Genomic DNA, 23,645 nt, shown 5'->3' with positions numbered 1-23,645 from the left:
TGATGACTAGTGGGTGTGTGAGAATGAGTGGGGGGAAGAGGAATCCATCCAAAGGCTTTTTTTTGGTGTGTGTTCATGTGTACGCACATGTGATCAAAAGTGCATTTATGTGTGGGAAGACGGAATCCTTCCAGCCGTTTTCTTTCCTGAGCCTCTTCCTGTGTCCCCTCCAACCCACCCCCCTGCACACAATTCTCAAAGCCGGCGTCGGAGGGTTTGGCCTAGGCGAGATCCAACCCACCAGAGGACATAGAGGAGAGGAGCCAGTGTTTCTCTCTCTCTCTCTTTCCACCACTCACTGAATGTTACTATAAATCCTTCAGTTCACACACATTTTCTCACATCTCTCCATCCAGTGCGTGTTGGTGTATCTCATATGACTTGGCAGAAGTGAACCATGCATATGTACGTGCCAGTAAGGGAATGTGTCTGTTAAGAGTTTTGGCAGTTTTCACAACGCAGCCTTACCAAAAGATCCACTGGGAAATGTGGTTTTAACGCCCCCTCTCCTCTCTCTCCTTCTTGTTTCCTTTCTCTCTCCCATTTCACAATTACATCGCCTCTGTTTCTCCATGCTCCGCTCCCCTGTTTTTTCCCTGATGCTATCCCCTGTCCTTCTTTCCTTACTTCCTTCACATTCAGCCTGTGGAAATCTTCTTCTCCTCTCTATTAAAATCACAACATCATCATTTGCATCAAAAATCATTGTAAGCCGTGCATGCATATGGGCCTCCAATTTAGGATGTAAGTCTCCCTGCGCTGTCCGCACACAATGAATGCTGATGGAAAGACATGATAGGTTATCCTGCAGGGAAGGCTGGTCAGAAGAAAAAGCTACTTGGTATTCCATCCTTCTGCAAAGCATGACACACAGGAGAGCGATGCTGGAAAATATGCAAATGATGAAATACTTTATATGGCCTTCTGAAGTTCATCATCTAGAAATGATATGCAGATGTATTAGTGATGTGTAAGGACTGAATAAAGTGCACTGCATCATATATGTTATATGTATATGCACTTGCTTCACCAGTATCATCTGTAAATTGTCATATTTATTAATTGATTGCCTTTTTCTGATTGTATGTTGATAGAAGTTGACCTGTATCACTGAGTTGCTGTACTAAAAGATGCTATTAAAACGTGTATTGAATCAACTCAAGTTAAACTGAATTATTTTATTACACATGGAATGTCCTTTTACTAAAGCACATGTTTGACTAGGTATTTCCATTTTAAGTTCTTGGCATGTTTGAGAGATAAGTGTTGCTAACTTGGTTAGCCAGACTTTGACTCCCTGAAGATTCTCTTTATGAAATGGGTCTTGACGGTCTGTCTAACACATCCAGAGGCAGTTTATTCTGCATCTGTTGATAACTGTCCCCCTGGAAATCCAGCTCAAATCCACAGAGACCGGGTTTCTCTGTACAGAATAGAAAAAGACTAAAAATATCAGACATTTATCCATTGTCTTAAGAACTGAGAAGTTAGTCCAGAAAACAGGGGACACTGATCTTGGTGCAGGTATCTGCCACACCTGTATCCCGTGTCTATGAGGACATGGTGGTGTGTCTTTTCACAATATAGTGAAGAAGTGAACATGAAAAAAAGGAGAATGGCCATTGTCCTAGAGGGCTGGTCACATGTCCTAGAGGGCTGGTCACATGGCCTTGATATCTGTAGACACTGGTACAGAGGTGTCTAGTGGAAAATGTCCATGCTGAGTCCTTATTCTGCTCAAGGGAGAAGAAGTCAGGCAGGAGCTATGTTTTGAGGCCATAATCCAGACGTGTGTTCAGCCCTCACAACCAGTGATGAAGGAGCAATGTAAACACTGAAAGAACCAGTGTCTCCAACTTCCAAGAAAGCCATAACGGTGTCCGGCCTCTATTGTCTTGGATGTAAATGGAGTGCTGTTGGTGGACAACCAAGAAAAAGGCCACACAATTTTAGTCACCAACTACTAACCTGCTGCAGGAACAGAAGAATGATTAAACATAGGAAGTGCTCTTCCACCAGGACAACGCCCCCGCCTTTAACTCACAGAGCGGTAATGGCTGCCATCCCGGCGTTTAGACAGCAACCCTGTTTACCTGATTCAGCAACTTCAAACCACAATCTACAAAGAAGGAGCTCAAGTGGTCGCTACTTTGACAGTGATGATGACACCAGAGTTGCTGCGACTTTCTAGAGGTCCAAGACACCAGCGTTGAGAAAGAAGGGTTGCTAATGCATAATAGTAATACATCTGAATGCTTCCTTCACCTAGCTCGGCAGCCATCCTAAGTCTTTTTCAATTTTTGTGCACAATATGTATAGGTATGGCCGGCCAGGCTGTCTTCCACCGCTGTATTTCCCCGAATGCTCCTGCTGTTGTGTGCCTGTTTCAGGTTTTCTCTGTGACTGATAGAGATCGAACCTCACAGACATTTGCCTGTCCTCCACAGTGACTCCAGTGGCCTTGTTCAGCCCCGCTGTGCAGTTCATCAGAGTTCATCTTCTTTGTCCCCATTGAGCTGAAGCTGGCTACTGTCTCCAGTCTTGTCTAGCTCATCTCTCTTCACCCCCTGTCCCTCCCCAGGTCTGCTTCTATCACCTATCCCGAGGGGATAACTGCCTCCACCCCCATCTGTCCCTCCACCAACCCATGAAGCCTCACCCTGCCTCTCCCTCTGCTCTCTGGCTGCAGCCTCTCTATGTGATGTCATTGAGGAGAAGTGCAGCCTTTTTGGTGTGTGAGTCACTGAGCAGGAGGTGTGTGACTGAGTATGTGACAGGAGCTAGAGAGAGAGAGAGAGGACAGACAGAAAGAAGAAAAGAAAGGGTCAGGTTTCCCTTTTCAATTCAGAAGCTTAACTCCTAGTTTTTAATCTAGAAAAGAGGGTGAAAGGAGCAGGAAAGGGGAGAAGATAGCTGGGAATCTGAGCTGCTGACAGCTGTTTTTTTGTTCCCTCTCTCCTCACCCTGCGTTCTTTCTCCCTTTACAGTGTCATAGCTGGGTGCACAAAGCATTTCTATGAAGATACTATACGCAGCTGACTGTAAATCATAGCTATTTATACAGCTTCGTATCTGTTATCATGTACAGAAGACATGATTAGAGATGCTGCCTGTCTCTTTTTTTCCCCTCTCAGATTTCTTCTCAAATCTCGAATTTTACTCTCTTCCTGTGACGTCTAGTTCACCACATCCTGGGGTTGACTTCAAATGCTGACATCTCTACAGTTACGGTTTTCCTGTAAATTTGCAGTTCACACACATGTACTGTATGCTCTCGTAAGACATAGATTTTCACTACACACACGCTCACTTATGCTAAATAATCACATTCAGTCATGGTAGGCTACTGTCCAATTTGTGGGAAGCCTGTCTACTTTGGTGAGTCTTAACCTTTAATCGTTTATCGCCACGTCTCTCCCTTCCTCTGTGTCTGTATCATTCTGTCTTCATGTTCTTTCTTTCTTCTTCTTCTTTCTTCTTGTTATCGGTTATTGATTTTATCTTTACACAAAATGTTTGAAACAAAACTTGAGTAACGTGCAGGTAATTCATTTATTTCCTTTTTTTTTTTACAATGGACCTTTCATCATTCAAACATGCACTACCAATAACAGCGATAAGCAATAAGAGCCCTGCTGGTGCAACTCATTCTTTAAATTCCACTTTGAATTAGCCCCATTTTGAGCTAAAATTAATATTAATTGTGTATTTTCTGCTTGGAAGACAAAAAGAAGGCATTTCTCTTTGTCTTTGTCTTTCTTTGGCAATTGGCTTCTCTTTCAAGCACACACACACACACTCATATCCATAATAACAACAGGATGTGGGTCTCGCCAAACGAGCTTGCACACTGCTCTCTGGGTTTCCTCCTCACCTTCTGTCTCTTTTAGTCAAGTTCTCCTCCACCCTCAGACTTCTGGTGCTATTACAAGCAGCACGGCCCTCAGTTACAAGCCTGCAGTATTTTGTTGTTCTATTACTGATAGTTTTCATGTGCCTATTATCGTGCCAGCTGAGTTCAAATGTTCTAATGTGACCTGGCCTACTTTCCTCTTTTCCTCGCATATTACAGTCCCGGCCTATTTGAGCTGATGAGAGGAAGAGTCTGTATTTTCTGAGGTTACACCAAAAACAATGTTCTCATTTAATTAATTTATTGATTCAGTTTTCATGGTGTTGTAAGAGGACAGGATGTATATGTGCAGATGCATAATTCCTGCATCATTAACACAGCTCTCACCTTTCTTGGTGTAGGTGAGAAAAAGAGGTCCTTAGGGAGGGACTACCATCCTCTGTGCCTGAAGTGTCAGAAATGCAACAGACAGCTCACAGCTGGTCAACATGCGGAGGTATGTGACAATCCGTGGCACAGTTCATGAGAAAAAAATGTTAATTACTTATGCAATAAATACATTCTGTTGGTTATGTTACAGTATGACGAGAAGCCGTACTGCTCACACTGCTATTTGAAGATGTTTGGCCCAAGAGGTATGCTGCCATCACACACACACACACACACACACATCGGCACCTAGACACACATGTGCAGTTCCTGAATGTTTGTTTTCTGTATGAATCCCTCTTGACAGGTAACAGGTGACTGATGTCGCCCAGAGCAACCCCTCCTCAGACACAAAATGGAGCCAAAATGGGCAAATGATTGACAATAATCTGACATAACTCATTCATGTTGTTGGTTACACTTTCACAAAATTCAGTATTTATAAATGTGTAATTATTGATCACTTAATGCTATGTGTGTGTGATTGCTCTTTTTCATAATATAAATCAATGTAAAGGATTGTAGGTCAGAGCTAATAAAGGCTTTTAAGTTTTGGAATTTACAGACTAACATTTTTGGGCATGCTGATTAGTAGTAGTCACTCACAACAACACACACAAAGAAAATGAGTAGAGCTATAGGGGTTCTCCCTCAGCCTGCAGCCAGGGGAAAGGAGGAGGTAAAGGAGCAGGAATGGATATTGTGGTGGTTGCTGTTGGCAGGGTAAACCAGATCTTCTGCCAGCAGAATCTGCTGGAATGGGTGCTACACTGAAGCAAAGACAGATCTCACACACACACACACACACACACACACACACATGCATCCATGCAGTATGTCTGCAGTGTGCCTTGACTGCTGCAGGGCTTGTCACCCAGTGGTGGGTGAAGTACATACTTTTGACACACATGCATTCTCTCACACACACAGAGAAGAAAGACGGAGAGGTGCTCTCCTGTAAAGTGTCATGTGTCACACGAGTGACATTTCAGGTATTTGCCCTTGAAGGAGAGATCCTGTAAACCGGTAGAGGCTGTAACAGTATAGAAGCCAACGGACAAAGGGAGCGATGGCTGATAGGATTATTCTTACATCTAGCAAAGAGCTAGCGGAGACGCTTCTGTGTATCCAGTCATGTCTTTGAACCTGTCCATCTCCCTCTCATCTCCCCAGATGCCTCCCTCCTTCACCCTGAGTACATTTCCCCTCCTCCCCTCCCCTCCCTCCTCTCCCCATGTCTCCTTCACCCCCTAACCCCCTACCTTGATAGATCACATGACTGCTGTGATACCAGCTGGCTGACGGCTCATTTGCATGTGTTTCAGCTACACTCCCCTTATTAGAGAGACGGGTGTTGGTGGAAGGGCCGAGCTATAGGTGGTGAGGGGCTGAGTGTGGTGCTGTGGAGAGCACTGGGTGATTGAGGGGGCACTGGCAGAACTCAAAGAAAAGAGAGGGAGCATGAATTTATAGGGGAGAGACAGGAGAGGGGGAGTAAGAAGAGAGGAAAGAAAAATTACCATATTAAGGCTTGCTAAGTTAATGCAGAGGTTATTCAATTTGCATTAATCCACCTTGGGTCCACGCTAGAAAATGGAGCTAAATAAAAATGTCATTATCTTACCGTGTGGTGACAGCAGGAAAGACCTCTTTGTGGGCCCCAGACTCAGGAGCAGTCTGACAGTCTGAGCCTAAGAAGAGTGACGCTGATGACACTTGATGAGGATCTGACAGCTTCGTCTCAGCATAATACAGCACAGGATAAAATAATAGGCCTTAATAGTTTTCTCTGTTTTCATTAGTGTATTGCTGTCGACATCTAGTGGTTTTAAACGTTACTGCTACAATTATGAGAGAAAAGAGCAGTGACATGAATGAACGGGCCGTGAAGGCATCACCTCCCCTTTCCCTTTTAATGTCTTCTAATTTTTCTTCTTCTTTTTGTAGAGTAATTAAGTTAAAAGGTCTGCCGAGTGCCAACTATAGAGAAGCTTATAAAATAAAAAATAAAATAACATTTGGCCAATTTAGGTCTGAATTTCTTTAATTCATTAAACGTTGTGTGGTTCTATATGGTTTGCTGTCTTTAATATATTTAGGACGGCAGCTAATAACCCAATAGTGACTGATACCACTCATAAATAGACCTGCTCTGGCTTATTTTATTGACTCTGAAAGCTAAATGTCTGTGGATGCTCTTATTCATCAGGTCATGTTCTGTCTAACTTAGTAGTAAATATTTATATTAAGTTCAGATTAAGTTTTTGTAGTGTACTCAATTTTAACTTGTAAATTTGACATATGTAAAACAATTGTGTAAAATACTGTTTACCGGTGTGAAAAATTGACAGAGAACTTGTAACAATAATTTCCGAGGTTTCCCGGTGTCACTTGAAGGCACCTTCATTGGTGTTGCGCATGCGCACACTGATAAATAGGAAGCAGCAGACGCCTGGCGGATTGTGTGTGTGGACGTATCGGTGCGCGACAGCAGCTGCTTACGGGTTTATCTTGGACTCACGTACACCTTAAAGAACCGTTGACAGGTTAAAATGAATGACTGACAGCCCAAAGTGAAGCCAACGTACACTTAACCGTATGTATTAAAAAAACCCGAGCGACAATGATGTCAGAATGCGACCCGACAGAGACAGAGGACTGCGAACCCATGCTGGACACCGGGGCGACGGCGGTGCTGGAGTCCAACTTTCACTCCACAGACCCTCCGAAGGTATTATTTGATAAGACCCGGACAGCGTTGGGACTCGCGACGAACCCCGGTGTTGCTGTTCGTATTTCGGGCTCCTGTGAGAGCGTCCTGACCGAGCTGGAGACGGACGGCTCCGGTGAAGAGGCGCTGTTGTTGCCGTGCTTAGCAGGAAGCGCGTCGTCTCCGAAGGGTGTGCGGGAGAAGCGGGGCAGGCGGAACAGACACAGTTCGTCATCGGATAAAGACACCTTGGCCTCCCCAGGTAAGTGTCCCGGATCAAGTCCTTTGAAATCTTATTATGGGACGTGCCGGCGGGTGGAGCTTTGGTTCGGGTCTTCGCACCATATGGTAGTTTTTATTTTGACGCATACTTGGCCACGCTGGGTGAGTGCTAGCAGAGATATCAGTGAATGCAACGTGGACCAATCGATGGGATGTTGTGTAATCCCTCTGAGGACTATTTAACTGTGGCTCCCCACTGGTCCCCCCTCAGGGTCTCCTGGAGGGTCTCTGCAGGGAGCCAAAGCGTTTGTTATTGATCTTAAAAACAGACTTGTTGCCTCAGTACTGAACATTTTTAGATGTCATCACTTTTATAAGTGTGTTCCTGTGTTTCCTCTATACTGTCAACACATGTAGTCGGTCCAAGTCTTCCTCTGTGCAGTTATCTCCTATTTAAAGACATTGGAGTGATGCATCTTTCTTTTCTTTGTGTGTTTGTGTTGCTGGTCTGTTGCCACTGCTGCACATCCACATTTACTTTTGCACTATAAAAAGAATATAGGGGGAAACAAAGAAAAGGTGATCTTGTCGCCATGGAAGCAGCACATCCCCCTCACACCACCCACCATCATCTTTCAGCATTCGTTTTCTTCTGTAGTCAATATTCCGTTAGTTCAGCTGTGTTCTATCCATGCCATGAATCTAGGCCACTGAGGTGTTGGCGTCCCATTTCCTGTGGCCTTTTAGAACAATAGCGTCCAGGTTTAAAATTACAGAATGGGTTAGAAGCCACGCAGTCCTGAGAGCCGTCACTATTTCACTTTGTGTGATTAAAAAGCGTCGTGCGGATCTACGTTACAAATCGTTGACACCATGTGTATCTTGCAGAACATGAACCGAAGTGTGTCTGTGGCTTCAACAGGTCAATGATTAAAATGTACATCTATTGCTGCATTTGCCTTTGTGTCACTTTTTTACCAGAGTCAATGGTTGAAGCAATTTTAGTAGCTTAACTATGAATGTATCAGGGGTCCCTTCATATTCAGCAGAGGCAGGGCAACCTTTACATCTGCCTGCAGGTCTGTCAGCTCCGAGCCTCTGCTGATGTTGATGTGGCTCTTTGTCCTTGCATGATGCTCACCCTGCTTTGACCTTTTCCTTGCTCCTAGTTGGATTTCAGCACGTTAGCATTAGCTTACATGTTTGATGTTTTCCGTTCTTCTCCAGACTCGTCTTGTCTTGTCCCATTTCTCCTCTTTTTGCTCTGACATGGAGAATTCCCCTGTCACTCATGCTGCCCCCTTCTGCTGGTCCACACACAAACACACATCTTATGGCTTGACAGCTGGAACAGGTTTTCCATGGATCAATCCAAGCAACCTTTTCACCATACCCTGAACTGAAAGCTACATAACCTGAGGTATTTGTTCAGCTTGACAAAAAGTATGTTTGATTAAAATGGCTTACTCCACCTTTAAGTCAACTTTTATCAATCCAAGCTTGCAATGACCTACATATACAGTTCAGTGTCTCCACTCGTTTCCACTCATTCTCTGAGTGCTGTGTGGTGACGTGTCACACACTGTGCACTGCAGGTCTGCAGGTCTCTAGAGCTGGACTCCCGCTGTGAAAGAGCTCTGCGCTTCCCATTAACTGACCATGGCGTCTGAGAGACGGATATTAAATATGCATAAGGGCCACTGTGCAAGCAGACACTCCACTCCACTACAGTGTGATGATGACGATGATGTGGTGGGAATATTGGAATGACAAAGTACTACATGTGATTTTACTTAAGACTAATGTACAGAGGAAGACAAAAGGCAGCACTGCTTCCTCCTGCAGTCACACCCAACAGTGATCGCAGACCTTTATCACCATCCAAGACCGCTGAAGAAACACACTGAATGCTGGAAATTCAAGGTTGAGGACAACACGTTGTGTCATCCTGACATATGGTGTTAATCCCAGATTATTTGCAGAATTATCGTCTGTTTCTGACTATTTTCAAATCAAAATCAAAACACAGGGTGTTTTGGTGTAAAGTTAGTCACATACACATTGTATATGATCCAAATGAATGTCCATGAGTTTGAAATGTGTGTTTGTATGAACCGAGTTCACAGCATGGCTTAAATCGTTTTAAAGCATGGCACAGGCTTAGCTGGTACCAAATGGAGCACAACACAAGTGCCATTTGGTTAAAACATCACTGCGTTTGCCCCATTTAGATACACATCCTGCAAACGTTCTTTGCTTTTAGAGAGAGATGTCCAAGCTAATGTTTTGAAGCCTTTAGTTCTTGCATGGATGGAAAATAAACGATCCGTGAAGACGGATGACCCAGTGTGAAAACAAAAAGCTTGTAGGTAAAAGCCTGAAAGAGACTCTCAGCTGACAATTCAAGGAACGTTTCATGTGTTTATTCAGAACTAGGTGGGGCTCAGGACAGGATCAAACCAACAGACCTCCTGTGAAGAATTTGCATATCTTCATCCATCTTCCTCTTTTTAATTTACGTCTCACGCTGCCCCTTCAAGTGATTTGGCTCCAAAGCTCTTTGTTTCTTCTTATCTCTGTGACAAATGGCACGTTAACTGTCCTTTCCGTCCCTTTGTCCACCCTCCCCACCCCCTCTCCACCCCTCCTCCTTGTGCCTGTCCCTTCATCCATCCCTGCGTCCCACTGTGACTTTAATGTGACTGATACAGAGCATATGGAGCTTCTCTGTCAGCTGACTGTTCTCTGCCCCATGTGAGAAGGAGATGTTAGAAGGTGTCATGTGACTGGGCCTTCATCAAAGGAATAATTAGCACCCCATATCCACCAGGGAGCAAAACACTTCCCTCCAATTACAATAGACCTAGAAGCCATTGGAAAATGCCATTTTCTGACAAGTCACTCATTTAGCACAGTCACTTTGAAGCAACAAGGTGTGTGGTTGAGATCCGCCGAACAGCTGGGGCATGTGTGTGCAGATGTTCCCTCTGTGGCGGTGTGGGTTTCGTGCCACAGCCTGAAGGAGGCTTTTGTAAAAGCTCATAAATGTGTGGTAAAGTTGTGATGGTGTGGCCACCTGTTTTCACCCTGTGTGTAATGGGAACACTTCCAGGCTGTTGAGGGGAGAAATCTGGGTTGAAGCGACAGTCATTACTCTCTGAATAGGGATTTATGATGATTGAATTGTTATTTTTACATTATGTTAATAAGTGATTCTAGCAACGCGTCACTGTTTTAATGTCTTTCTAAGCTGCAGTGAGTATAATTAATATGCATGTTGAACTAGTGGCATAAAGGTCACTGTCTCTTCTATAGGAAAAGAAGGGAGTAGTAATGCACTCATCCACACAACATATATTAAATGTAAATCATTTCTTTTCCCTTTTAGGTACCAGCAGTGGAGACTTCAACCATTTCCCAGATGATCCTGAATTTGCAGATTTTATCCAAAGGGCAGAACAAGCTATTGAGAGTGGCGTCTTTCCTGAGAGGATTTCCCAGGGTTCCAGTGGGAGCTACTTTGTCAAAGACGCAAAAGGGGTAAGTTGGAGATATTTGGAATGACAGTGATATATGTCATTCCAAGGGAGGAAAGATGGGATCAAGGATGAAGCCGAAAAGACATTTTAGACTTTGAATTTTTCCACAAATATGTTGTCTTAATCATAATATTGTAGGAGATTAATGAGGACATTACTCACATTCCTCCTTCAATTCAGAATTGCTGGTAATTAGGGATGTTAAACGTGTAGCTATTGGTGGGTCTGGCTCTCTTAAACTGAGTCAACAACCAAAAGTGTAGAGGAAGAACACGGAATCATCAGTAAAGCTTGTTCCATACTCCAGGAGAACAGAGAACTCGCTCCACAGGTGCAAAAAAAAAGTTTGTTTCAGCATGGAGGTACTATGGAGTGTCACACACAAAAGGTTGACAATGTAATTGTGTTGTAAATTGTGAGCACAGTCGTGGTTACCTGGCCTAACGAGCTGATAATGTTCAGGGAAGAGGGCGCACAGCTGATAGATAGAAGATCAGTAGCTGACTGTAGCAGACCTCTGGTCTGTGTGAGTGTAACTCTGTGAACGTGTGGATGACTGTCTGCAATAACACATCCCGTCTCCCGGGGTTTAATGTGCGTCCAGCCGCTGTAACGCCATGATCAATACTGGGATTAGTTTTTATCGCCACCTTGTGGACAGACGCTCTCCTCTGTGCGGCGTGTTTCTCCTTCCAGGAGCTGTTTGCAGCTGCTCATCTAAACTGTCCATCGTCGCTGTGCTTCCTCCTTCTGTCTGTGTGTTCTGCACCTGAAGAAGCTCTTGGCTTCAACACATTCGTCACGCCCACTAAATTCCGACCAATCACACAATTGTTCTCGCACACCACTGAGAGACAAAGTTCTGCCCGGGCCATGTGTCCGAGGAAGCTGCAGAACAGGCGCTCCGAGAGCAAAATGACGTCATTTTGTGGGCGTAACGCCGGCAGCGAGGAGCGAGTTCTCTGTTCTGGTGGAGGATGGATCCAGCTTCACGGGGAAAGACTATTGATCTCTGTTGTCACACATGAAACAACATAAGTGTTTCTTCATTGTTTCTGTTATAGCACCAACTATCTGTTGAATAGGTTGTTCAACATGTTTTTGACTTCTACAGAAAATCATTGGTGTTTTCAAACCAAAGTCAGAGGAACCTTACGGTCACCTAAACCCAAAATGGACCAAATACTTTCACAAGGTACGTACTGTCACATGTGCCAGGTGTTAACACGTGTAAACAAAGATTGCCTTGTTTCCTCATTTATCTAATGTTTTTCACTCATTCTTTAAAATGCTTGCCAATGGAATCTCCCTTGCTCTCTCTCTCTCTCTCTTATAGCTCTGCTGTCCATGTTGTTTTGGACGAGGCTGCTTGTTGCCCAACCAGGGTTACCTCTCAGAGGCCGCTGCCTCTCTGGTCGACACGAAGCTCGGTCTTGGAGTAGTTCCCAAAACGAAGGTGTGACGTTAGTTTTTGCAACATATAACTTACACTCCAGCCTAAAGTCAGGTAGAATGGAGCTAACAAAGTGCTTTCTTTAACCAGGTGGTGTATTTAGCCAGCGAGACATTCCACTACAACGCTATCGACAGAGCAAAGTCCAGGGGGAAGAAGTACGCCTTAGAGAAAGTCCCCAAGGTGGGACGACGCTTCCACAGAGTGGGCCTGCCTCCCAAGGTAACGGAGAGGTTGCTTCAGCATTTAACGTCACCGACTTGTTGTTTGTAAGGAGCACACGATGATGTTGTTGTATGAAACACAAGCTGCTACATTTAAGAATGCTTATCTGTGTCAATATAGTTTTACTACCGTCCTAATGTTTAGCTTCTCTGATTAGCACAACATTTTTTTTTTTAGAGTTTTCTAATCATCAATTAGCCTTTAACACAATTGGCTAACACAATGTAGCTTTAGAACACAGGAGTGATGGCTGCTGGTCCTCTGTGTGGTCTACACTGTCCACTGGCTGAAGTCTTGTCCCAAATTTGCATTCTCTTGTGGTTTGGTGTTTTCCCTCCACCAAACTTGACTGTTTTCTGTGTGAACCTGGGGTCCATACGGGTTCCAACAGGTCTGCTGCAATATTTGCGGCGATTGGGATGCAGTTCAATTGATGATTCATCAGAAAATCTTCTGCCACTTTTCCTCTGTCCATCCTCCATGCAAGCTGTGGGCCGTGGCAAATACAACACGCCTTTTGTTGTCTCATCTGTCATGCCGGTTTCCTAGCACTAAGTCTCCTATGGAGACCACTGTGTGGAAGAATTCGACTAAATGTTCTTGTGCATATGTGGTTTTGTGGTGTCCAGGCCTTATTTAGCTCTGCTGCAGTTAAAAAGGATTGGGCTTGGAGAGTCGAACCAACAAGCGGTGACCTCGAGCAGTTGTCTTACAGGGTCCTCCTGACCTTGTGATGAAGGTCACCAGTTTCTTCAAATCTTTTTCGTATCCTATTGACTCGCCGTTCAGATACAGAAAGAGTTCTGCCTCCTCAGCAGCAGACTGAGTCTTCAGGCTCTGGATGATCAGCAGTTTGTTCTGTGGGTGAATCTTTGGCATGTTGTTCATATGAAGGTCTAGTGTTCTGGTCCTTTTAAACACACTGAGAATGTGTTCATTACACCATTTGTCACAGGTGAAGCTCTAACATGTGATTGGTCATATGAGTCATATGAAAATGAGACCAGACTTTTGTCCTTGTAAAGACAGAGGTCATGGGCTTCACTAAGCTTCTAACATCATGGCACTCTTTGATGGTTTCATTTTGCACCCTGTTATTAATGTGAAGTCTCTCGATATTAAAATGAACCATTAATTAGAACAAATAAGTGATTAGAAATACTGATAATGAACAGATGAAGTTACTGTGTGTGTGTGGGACTTATGTCAGCCAGTGTATGTCTGATTACTTTAATGTTATCTTCATTGGGGAAAAAAGACCGAGACCTTTGAGCAGTAGTGTACACACACCAGCTGCTTTCTGATCACCATGAAATACACGAGACTCAGAATAGCTGCTGAGGGCAGTAAAAGGAATCTCACTGTGTTTCCTGAAAAGACAGGTTTTTCAAGTAAATGGGTCGAACTAAGCGTAAATGTTATTTCTGCTTTTAAGTGTGTTCTTCCCTGGCTGGCCTTTCAGACACTGGATGGATATATTTATCTCATATTCATACACTGTTTAGCCTTTAATCAAAAACAGTGTATTGTGCTGCTGTCTGTTTCTGATACCCGACAAGCGATCTGTAGCTGTGTAGATGGTAGATACTGTGAAGAGGCAGCTGGAGTGTGGAGGAAGCAGTACGAGGAAGCTGGCTCTGTATTTCAACTGTCACGTCCTGCTGACATTTCAGCTGATTGACGACACGGTTTCATGTGTTACATCAGACCGCTACAGCGTTTATTACCAAACTAACTGTCTGTTGTCGTTTTTCAAAAACACACGAAGCTGTGTATATATGTGTGTCTGGTTTCAGAGTGTGTGTTGTGTGTGTGTTTCCAGGTGGGCTCCTTTCAGTTGTTTGTGGAGGGTTACCGTGAAGCAGACTACTGGCTGCGTCGCTTTGAGGCCGAACCTCTGCCAGAGAACATCAGGAAGCAGCTGCAGTCACAGTTCGAGCGGCTGGTGGTGTTGGACTATGTCATCAGGAACACAGGTGAGGGTGTGACTGTTGACACTTGATACTCAACTGTTTACTCTTACTCTCTTAACTTCCTGTATAACGATTTGTTTCTGCTGCACACCCATCTTCTCTTCACCCCCCTCCTCAGATCGTGGGAATGACAACTGGTTGATCAAGTATGAGAAGCCAGGAGAAGGAGGTGCAGAGGAGGGACAAAAGGTGAGGTGAAATCCACCAATAGTTTCATTACAGGATACAGCTTGATGTGTCCTGATATGAGGACTTTGGAATGATACAGAATATAAATATTAATATTAAACAACAAGTGTCAAGTTTTAAATAATTAAAAAAAAACTTTACAAGCTCATTTACTGACAGGACACACACTGGTCTGGAATACACCTCAGAAGACGGCTCTGACTGCCTTCATCAATCACTGTTTGCCAAGTATTGATAAATGAGAACGGTTGTCATTTATCTGTCCAATTAATCAGCCCTCTGAACGGTGATCAATAACTAGCCTCATAAATAATTCAGCCGGCTGTGTTCCCTGATCTTTTCCTGTAGGATGCAGAGTGGCCAGACAACAGTCCAGACTCCTGCATCAAGATCGCAGCGATTGACAACGGCCTGGCGTTCCCCTTCAAACACCCAGATGAATGGAGAGCCTGTATGTTCATCACTGTGCTTATTAATAATGCTGTAAATGCTGGTTATTGACTTGATCATTGTTTCAGCTGTCAGTTAATCCATATGTTCTTCGGATGCGTTACTACTCATGTGCATGTTGAGTGTTTCTTTAAATTGCAATGCTAACAAATAAATACAAATATATTGGCTATGAAAATGAATTATAATCAAACAGATTGTAATTTTGGGACGTGTAGTTTACTCTATAGCCCCTTACATAGACTGTGTCTGTGGCCTTATCAGTCTGTAACGTGGCAGCATTCCATTATTAAGACACGGGTCACTTCCACACCTCGGTGTGAACTTCCTGCTCTTTGCAGCCTGTTGATAAATTCCTGTGCTGCTGGATGCATGCTGCTGCTTCTCCTTTAAGGAAGTCTACGTAGGCCGAAAGCCAGCACAGGACCTCAGATGTGTGCCGATACCTGAATGTCTTTCTTAGTTGTCACGTATGCATGCCTGGATCATTACCATGGTGGTCTTCAATACATGATCCGGTCATTCAGATGACGTCAGATTAGCTTGAAGTGCTGCATGTGTTAAAGGAACTTCACTCTCTGCAGTTCAGACCCTTCAGGCAGTGCCAGGCTTGGCTGACTGTGCAGATATAAGAGTATGTGTATAAAGACACTGTTCTGATGGTAACTGGGAGTTGTTCAGATTCCACTGAGAGGCAGTTTTTGTCTTTGTGCTGGAGCATAACAGACTCTCTTCTGTGCCCTGTCATCAGACCCCTTCCACTGGGCGTGGCTCCCTCAGGCTAAAGTTGCATTCTCCCAGGAGACCAGAGACTTGGTGCTGTCACGCATCTCTGACATGAACTTTGTCCAGGATCTCTGTGAGGACCTCTATGAGATGTTCAAGGTACAGCTGACCTCAAAAATGTCTTCCCACATTGCTGTTAATGTGGATATCACCATGAAAATGTTCCTGCAGCAAAGTGGAACTTGAAATGACACCTGCTGACAGCGGCCATCTGCTTTCTTTGCAGACGGATAAAGGTTTTGACAAAACTATGTTTGAGAGACAGATGTCTGTAATGAGAGGACAGGTACGTTTGGAACGGCTCCTCTGTTTCTCTTCGTCCACTGTGTCCTCCATTTGATTCTCTCTGGCTGTTTCCTTCCATGTCCTGCCTTGCTCTCCTCTCTGCTCTGATGCTCCACTTTCTTTCACTTTCATTGTTTACTTTGACCTCACCACCTTGACCTAATTTTCCATCCAGTGCCCCAACCCTGTATCACCTTTCCGCTCGCCTCTGATGCTGTTTTTGGATACGACAGTGGTCAAAGGACGACAGCTATATGATGAAAGTCCGTCCTCTTTTATGCAGTTTAACTTCAGGCTTTCTATTAAAAAAGTGAATGATTTATCAGGCCAGCTTTTTTTCATTCTTGAGTTTTAAAATGATACCATGCTAAATCAGAAGTTGGGAACTGACTTTATTTGCATGTTACTGCCTCTTACTTTTCTTTTTTTTTGCTTTGTACCATTTCTGTACCTTCCAGGTGTTGAACCTGACCCAGGCCCTGAAGGATGGAAAGAGCCCCATCCAGCTGGTGCAGATGCCCCGTGTGGTGGTGGAGCGCAGCCGCTCAGGTGGCCAAGGCCGAGTAGTCACCCTGGGCAACGCATTCACACAAACCTTCCACTGTAAGCGGCCCTTCTTTTCCTCCTGGTAGTCAGACGAGGAGGTGGAGTGGTAGGCGAGCTTACAACAGACTTATGCAGCACCTCTTTTTTTTGTCCTGATGTGAAGGATGAAATGAGGGAGAATGTGAAAGTATTGCTCTGGAAACTGTTTGCAAGGAGACCTGGAGGAAAAAAAAGGTGAAGGTTTTATTTCTTCAGGAAACGGTTTCGACCAATTCCTCATTTTGTGAAGAGCTGGAGAGATTAGCATACCACTGTGTCCTAGAGACACCTTGAGGCTGTTTGTGGTTACTATGGTGACTTGATTGGATAATCGGCTTTTCCACAGAGGTGGGCTTTGTTTATTGTTAGGAAAGAGAAAAGATTTTTTTTTTTAACCCACCCAAAGTACCGACTGAAGAATCATGCAAGGTCCGTTCGAGGGGTGATGGCCAAAGAACAAGCACTTACATACCACAAACTCCTGCAGTGTTTGGGAATCTTAACAGGCTGGTTTCAAAGATCTTTCCAGAGAGTGGGGGTTTCTCTTTAGGAGGACATTATTCCTCAGCTGGGATAAGATCCAAAAACATTTGCTTTGCCTTGTAGGATTACTGATTGAAACATAGATGTGCACTTGCACTGCTGGAAGTGTTTTAACTAGCTCCACCCAGCTGGGTTATAAAGCACTCTGTATCCAGTGTTAGTCTTTAAAACCACATCTGTTAAACAAACACAAACCCAGTGTGTCTTCTACTCTCAGTACTGCCAAAATGTGTCTGTGGAAGGAAAATCGAAAAAGCCTCAAGAAACGAATATTGTTAAAACTTGAATTTGGAGGAGGAGGAACAAACACGTTGCTTGAATGTAATCTGTTTACGGTTTATACACAGATTCTTGCTCCTGAACATTTCAATACAAGAGAATGCTGTCACCAATAGACTTCTCATAATGAATGTATTTGTTGTTTGACATGTATTTAATTACTGGCAATCAGCTTTCTCTTGTACCCCGTGGCACGGGGTGGGGGGGGGGTAATCTGTTCTATGAAGAGCAAAAACAAAGACGAGGACGATGTTTCACACTTTGCTCGATGATGTTGTGTTTTCTTATGTATGCATCTTGAAATTTTTATTCCATGATTGTATGAGGAAAAATTGTATATTTATGAGATAATGAATAAAATTTGGGAAATTCCTATCTTTGTTTTATACAGTCACACAAAACTATTTCTATACTGTGCTTTAATAAGGCAACGACATCAAATCACTCCACCGCCGTGTTTCTGCTGAAATCCTGCACTTGGTTTTAGACATGGGGGTGAGCATCCAGGCCAGATAACTGAGATCTGGTCTGACCTGTCCGTAGGACACTGTGTGCTGTGGTTTGTTCAGATGCAGCTTTGTGTTTTTGTGGACAGAACAGGCTTTCTCCTGGCAGTCTGGGGTACTTGTTCAGTCTTCTAATTGTGCTGTCAAGGATATTAACATTTGACATGCTGATGAGGCCTGTAGGCTCTGACATGATGGAGTTGTTTTTTTTTTTCGTGGTCTGACCTCGGGGGAAATTGCTGAAAGGATTGACAGCTGTCTTGAAAGCTTTCTGCTTGGGAATGATCTTTCTCTTTGTACAATGTTGGATGCAATAACCTTTCCTAGACTGATGTGCAGAAACAGTTTCCTCTCTAACGCCGTTGTTTATGTCTTTCCCTCTGGGTGTTGTGTTAACACACACCTGATGCTGTCAAAGCTTTTACAGAGGTCTGAACACCTGCTGATGATCAATTCATCAAGAAGCGTTAAGGTGCGACTCATTGCCTTCATTTGTCTCATACTATGATCAGACAATGTTTTTACACAGAACACATAGGACCCCCTCTTTTACCTCTGAACGTGACTGTATTTTTTTTGTTCCCACTAGATGGTGCCAGAAATCCACGTCATTCATGTAGTGCGTTCTTAGTCTTTCACAAGTGTTCAGTCACAAGCCTGTCAAAATATGCAGACGCCGATGACTCTATGAGTTAAATCTAAACAGAGCTTCATATCCTAACAGGCTCCGGTTCCATCCCAGCAGCCTGGAGGCGCCGACCTTTGTTCAGTTCTTATTAAGGTCTCAACACAGGAACAGGAACCCGGATCTTGGATGTTTTCTGTGTGATAATTTAAAATGACTTTATGAGGAGGATATAAATCCATCTTTTCTCGCTCCCTGCCAAAATTCATCACTATGCAGTTTTTTCTACTTGCCACTTTGTTCCTCTTTACGCACGACCTCACCGCATCCGCGCGCTCTGACAAGTGCGCGTCCCGGTGCGACGTTAGCTCGTGTCCGAGCCCGAGCTGTTCCGGTGGCTACGTCCCGGACAGATGCAACTGCTGCCTGGTGTGCTCGCCGCGCGAAGGGGACCCTTGCGGCCGCAAAAACGACCTGCCCTGCGGGGATGGCCTGGAGTGCAAAGTGCTCGCAGCGGCGGAAAGGCGGCGAGTCTTCTCCAAAGGGGTCTGCCGGTGTAAGATGGAGTTTGAAGTGTGTGGAAGTGACGGGAAGACGTACGGTAATCTGTGCAAGATGAGAGCAGCCAGTAGTAAAGCTGTGCAGAAAGGGAGACCCGCAGTCAGCCAAGCGCACAAAGGAGCCTGCTCACCTCCAGGCGCAGGTAGGACCGTTTACTGACGCATAATCTGTTACATTTAGTTTAAGACATATTGGCATGAAGACAGGTGAGACTGAACTGTACAGCATGTCCTCTGAGGTCATGGAAGTGCAGTGGTGTGTGTTAAAGTGTGTTTTAATCCTTCTTTGTGTCAGTACAGGTCTGACCCTGGTCCATTCCAGCAGCCCACGCTACAAGTTTAACTTCATTGCTGATGTGGTGGAGAAAATAGCACCTGCTGTTGTCCACATTGAACTGTTTTTAAGGTGTGTGTTTAATCATTTAGTTTGTTTTTAACTGCCCCGCTGCTGTCCTCTCTGTTAATACCAGCTGCATAAGACTAAGTGTGGGAATCCATGGATAGAAGTCGTTGTACCTTTCTGATGAATGTCAAATGCTTATTATGTTATTATCGTTGGCCCTCCATCACTGCAGACATCCCCTGTTTGGCCGGCACATGCGTCTCTCCAGTGGCTCTGGTTTCATCGTGAGCCACTCAGGTGTGATTGTGACCAACGCTCACGTGGTAACCACAGCTGCCACGGTGACGGGGAGGCCACAGCTGCGTGTTCAGCTGCACGACGGTGATGCATATGAAGCTGTGGTCAGAGACGTGGACAGGAAAGCAGACATTGCTACTATCAAGGTCAATCCACAGGTGAGAGCATGAAGAAATGTAAAACAAACGAGACAAGGAAGTCATTTTCTACTTCCACGACTCTTCAAAGAGCCCACACAAACCACACATGCACATCCTGCTTCATTTCTCTGCCAAGATGTGACAGCTGTCTGCTGGACGCTCATCAGACTCGCAGGAATACTTTCACACACACCAGCTCTGTGACTCAGACGCAGTGCTGATGTGTGTATTCTCACACCTGTATCTCAAATGCCTGGACACTTTTGTAAGCATTAAACTCCTCCTCCTTTCTTGAAATGTTTTTTGTGTGTGTCCATACTGAAGCAGAAGAAGCTGCATGTGCTGTCTCTGGGCCGATCAGCTGATCTGAGGCCGGGCGAGTTTGTGGTTGCCATTGGGAGCCCCTTCGCCCTGCAGAACACCGTCACCACCGGCATCGTCAGCACAGCGCAAAGGGACGGCAAGGAGCTGGGCATCAAAGACTCCGACATGGACTACATCCAGACTGACGCCATCATCAATGTGAACACACAATACTCTTATTAGTGAGCTACACACACTCATTTGTTTGATGTGTTAAAATCATTGCTATGATTTCTGTTTCATGTCTTTCGAACTTGTGAGAAGTACGGAAACTCTGGAGGACCTCTGGTGAACCTGGTAAGCGGTTCTTTAGGGGGAGAAGATAACATGTTCTCTAACGAGTCTTTAGAATTTCTATACTAATACGTCACTTTAATTACACAAATGTGTCTTTGTCGTCTTCAGGATGGCGAGGTGATAGGCATCAACACTCTGAAAGTGACAGCAGGCATCTCCTTTGCAATACCCTCAGACAGGATCAGCCGCTTCCTGTCAGAGTCACAGAGCAAACACGACAAAGGTGAGGCTGCAGTTTGACTAGTTTGTGAACACTTAAAGGTCACTTAAAGGTCGGGTAGGAGGTTTCCTTCTGATGCTCTTTGTGTTAAATTAGTGTAACTTCTCTTTACAATCCGATAGCAACCGATTAGTTCGGCAGTTTCTCTTTAAAACAAAGAATATGAATCATCTGAAGCTATAAAACATAAAAACATCATCAATCCTCCGGGTGGACCCTGTAGGAGTATTGGCTGGTTGTCACTCTCTTCCTGCTCTGTGCACCAGAGAGGTACGTGCATGATGGCCGAAGCCACAGACTGGTTGGGACACACATTTTAACACATGTCCAAACACAGTTTGTTTAGTCGGTCTCTGCCCTCCTGGAGCTAGTTCTTCACTAGAAGAGACGTATGCAGCCGGGCGCTGTCAGGTTGATGTTCTTCAGATCGTCTTCCTCGGTCATCTCTGTGAGCACACAGCTCTAGTTTAGTTCCATCTGACCAAATGACTTCCAGTCTGTGCTCTGTCTCCTGGTGGTCTCCAGCAGACTTCAGTCTGGTTTGGAGGTGTCTTCTCTGACACTTCAGTTCCAGACATGGTTAAATCCTTCACCAGTGTCTCTGCAGTCGTTCCCCTCCTCACTGGTTTCTTTCCAGAACCTTCCAAATGTTTCTCCTCCTACCTCTGCCCAGTCTTATTCTGACTTTTTGAACTTCTTGATAAAACCTCTGACACCAGGCATTAACAAAAAATATTCTAAACTGATTTCTTTAACTTTTGCTATGATACCTTCATAACATTACTTGTTATGCCACGTATTTGTTGGAAGATGCCAATCCTCACTTTCAAGTGCAACCTTTAAAAGCTGACAGGGTCACTTAGCCAAAGCATGGACTGCACAGCACCATTGTATTGTAGTGATCTGCACTTAGGCTAAACAAGGAGGACAGTTCTGAAGGGAAATACTTTAGTTAAAATGTTTTTTTCTTTCATGTTGTATCATGTTGTTGTGACAGAAAAGACCAGAGTGCAGAGACGACTGACAGAGGAGCCACAGTCTGATGCAGGTGAGAGCTGCTGACCTGCAAACAAATGGAAACGTGTCTGTTCCCGTGTGTGAGGTGATGTGGGTCATACCTTCCTGTTGCTTTTAGAGGTGTCAGAGGGGAAAAGATACTTTTTAGGGATCAGGATGACCACCATCACCAAAGAGTGAGTTGTCCCATTCAACCACACATAGACTGCGACCTAATGACTTTAAATAACTCAGGTTTGGGCACTAAGTGCTGTTATTGTGTTGCTGGGTTTTTTTTGTGCCGCAGTCTAGTAGCGGAGTTGAAACATCAGATCCCAGACTTTCCTGACGTCAGCGGTGGAGTTTTGGTGCAGCAGGTCATACCTAACACTCCAGCAGAAAAGTACGTTCACACACACATGAAAATAACACACACACACACACACACTGCAGTGAGGAGTGTGTGTGCTTAGAAGCAGATCACTCTTTGATTCATCAGGCTGCTCTGGATGATTTTCACAATCTGATTTCTTATGTATTCTCAATGGAAGCAGACTATTGTCTAACATTTCCTTTTTCCATGCATTAGTGGCGGCATTAGGGAAGGCGATGTTATAGTGAAGCTGAACGGACTGCCAGTGCAGACGACTGAAGACGTCTATGAAATGCTGCAGAGCGGCCAGCCACTCCTACTGGAGGTCTGCAGAGGGAGCGATGACTTGCTGTTTAACATCCACCCGCAGCTTCTGAAGCATTGAGGAGAAGGACAGTGGAGCTACGGGTGAACAACTCAGTTATGAATAAGCTACATGTGGACGTATGATTTCAGATCAAAACATTAACGTGCACCGGTCTTACGATGTATATTTTGTTTGATTCACTGAGTGTGTTTTCATGCAGAGCTCCTGAGTATACTGAAAGGACTCAGAATAAAAGCTTGGAATGAAGGATCTGTGTGTCTGTCTGTAGGCCACAAGCAGCTGCCGTCCAGAAGGCAGGTCCCTCTCCTCCGTTTATGTCTTCTCAACCCACCTCCTTCCTCTGTCTTTTGGAAAGACTCATTTAAACATGGCAACACACACACACACTCACACACACACACACACACACACTCACACACACACTCCATTAGCAAAATCCTCTTCCTGGAAGAGTCACTTTCATCCACTCCTGTTTTGGTCATGGAAATTCTCATGCAGAACATTATCTGAACTTTGAGGTTAACAATCACTGCAGGACCATTTTGGCTTTTTGGTGGTTTATAATTTAAACCCCGCCTGAAACTACTAACAAAATGTAGCTTGGCCACATTTAGCATGAAAGCATTTGACCTAAACCCAGCCTGTTTAGGTCGACATGATGTCAGGGTGTGTTAGCTGCGGCTTGTCACTGCAGATTTCTCCTGTGTTGACGTCAGAAATGTCCCGTCTTTAAAGGTGCGGCTGCGGCTCATAAACTGGACCCAGACAGACAATCCTTCCTGCTTATTTTAACCAAGACAAAGCTGTGTTACTGTTGGCTGTGAAACAAAAACAAAGCAGAGGAACAAAGAGAAGCTGATGGAGCCGCAATAAGTGAAAAAAGTGACTTTGGCTTTATGTTTAAACTGCTCACTAACATATATTACTGCATGTTTAACATGAGGTGAGCAGCTTCTCTGCGCTGGGTACACAGTGTTTGTCGCTGACCCAGTTGTTGCAGTGTGTGTGGTGTTTTTCCTACTTCTGCCAAGAGACACTGTCATAGCAGAGCGCCAGACCACTTCAGCGGGGCAGAC

General features: G+C 44.5%; 3 protein-coding genes across 4 annotated transcripts; all 3 read left to right on the top strand.

Moving 5' to 3' along the window:
- Positions 1-3,210: 3,210 nt before the first annotated feature.
- Positions 3,211-4,840, top strand: LOC114438024 (cysteine-rich protein 1). The gene is made up of 4 exons (XM_028409047.1): positions 3,211-3,378; positions 4,255-4,349; positions 4,434-4,488; positions 4,590-4,840. The coding sequence occupies exons 1-4, from the start codon at positions 3,336-3,338 to the stop codon at positions 4,598-4,600; spliced, it is 204 nt and encodes a 67-aa protein (XP_028264848.1). The 5' UTR covers positions 3,211-3,335; the 3' UTR covers positions 4,601-4,840.
- Positions 4,841-6,731: 1,891 nt separating this feature from the next.
- On the top strand, positions 6,732-17,843 carry pi4k2b (phosphatidylinositol 4-kinase type 2 beta). Its single transcript, XM_028417193.1, has 11 exons — positions 6,732-7,254; positions 10,603-10,754; positions 11,868-11,948; positions 12,090-12,209; positions 12,297-12,428; positions 14,254-14,407; positions 14,523-14,593; positions 14,942-15,044; positions 15,795-15,928; positions 16,056-16,115; positions 16,573-17,843. Exons 1-11 carry the CDS (start codon positions 6,906-6,908, stop codon positions 16,744-16,746), a joined length of 1,530 nt encoding a protein of 509 aa, XP_028272994.1. The 5' UTR covers positions 6,732-6,905; the 3' UTR covers positions 16,747-17,843.
- An 847-nt stretch (positions 17,844-18,690) lies between these two features.
- On the top strand, positions 18,691-22,679 carry LOC114436334 (serine protease HTRA3-like). 2 transcript variants are annotated; one of them, XM_028406552.1, is made up of 10 exons: positions 18,691-19,355; positions 19,513-19,618; positions 19,788-20,010; positions 20,320-20,514; positions 20,620-20,652; positions 20,761-20,875; positions 21,870-21,920; positions 22,008-22,065; positions 22,176-22,271; positions 22,458-22,679. In XM_028406552.1, exons 1-10 carry the CDS (start codon positions 18,926-18,928, stop codon positions 22,624-22,626), a joined length of 1,476 nt encoding a protein of 491 aa, XP_028262353.1. In that variant the 5' UTR covers positions 18,691-18,925; the 3' UTR covers positions 22,627-22,679. The 2 variants fall into 2 exon arrangements, with proteins under 2 accessions (XP_028262353.1, XP_028262345.1); XM_028406544.1 differs by having other exon boundaries at positions 20,317-20,514.
- Positions 22,680-23,645: the final 966 nt, after the last annotated feature.

Source organism: Parambassis ranga, chromosome 1, assembly GCF_900634625.1.
Source record: "Parambassis ranga chromosome 1, fParRan2.1, whole genome shotgun sequence".
NCBI lineage: Eukaryota > Metazoa > Chordata > Actinopteri > Ambassidae > Parambassis > Parambassis ranga.
The sequence above is the reverse complement of the archived record's forward strand: the minus strand, read 5'-3'. Positions and strand labels throughout refer to the sequence as shown.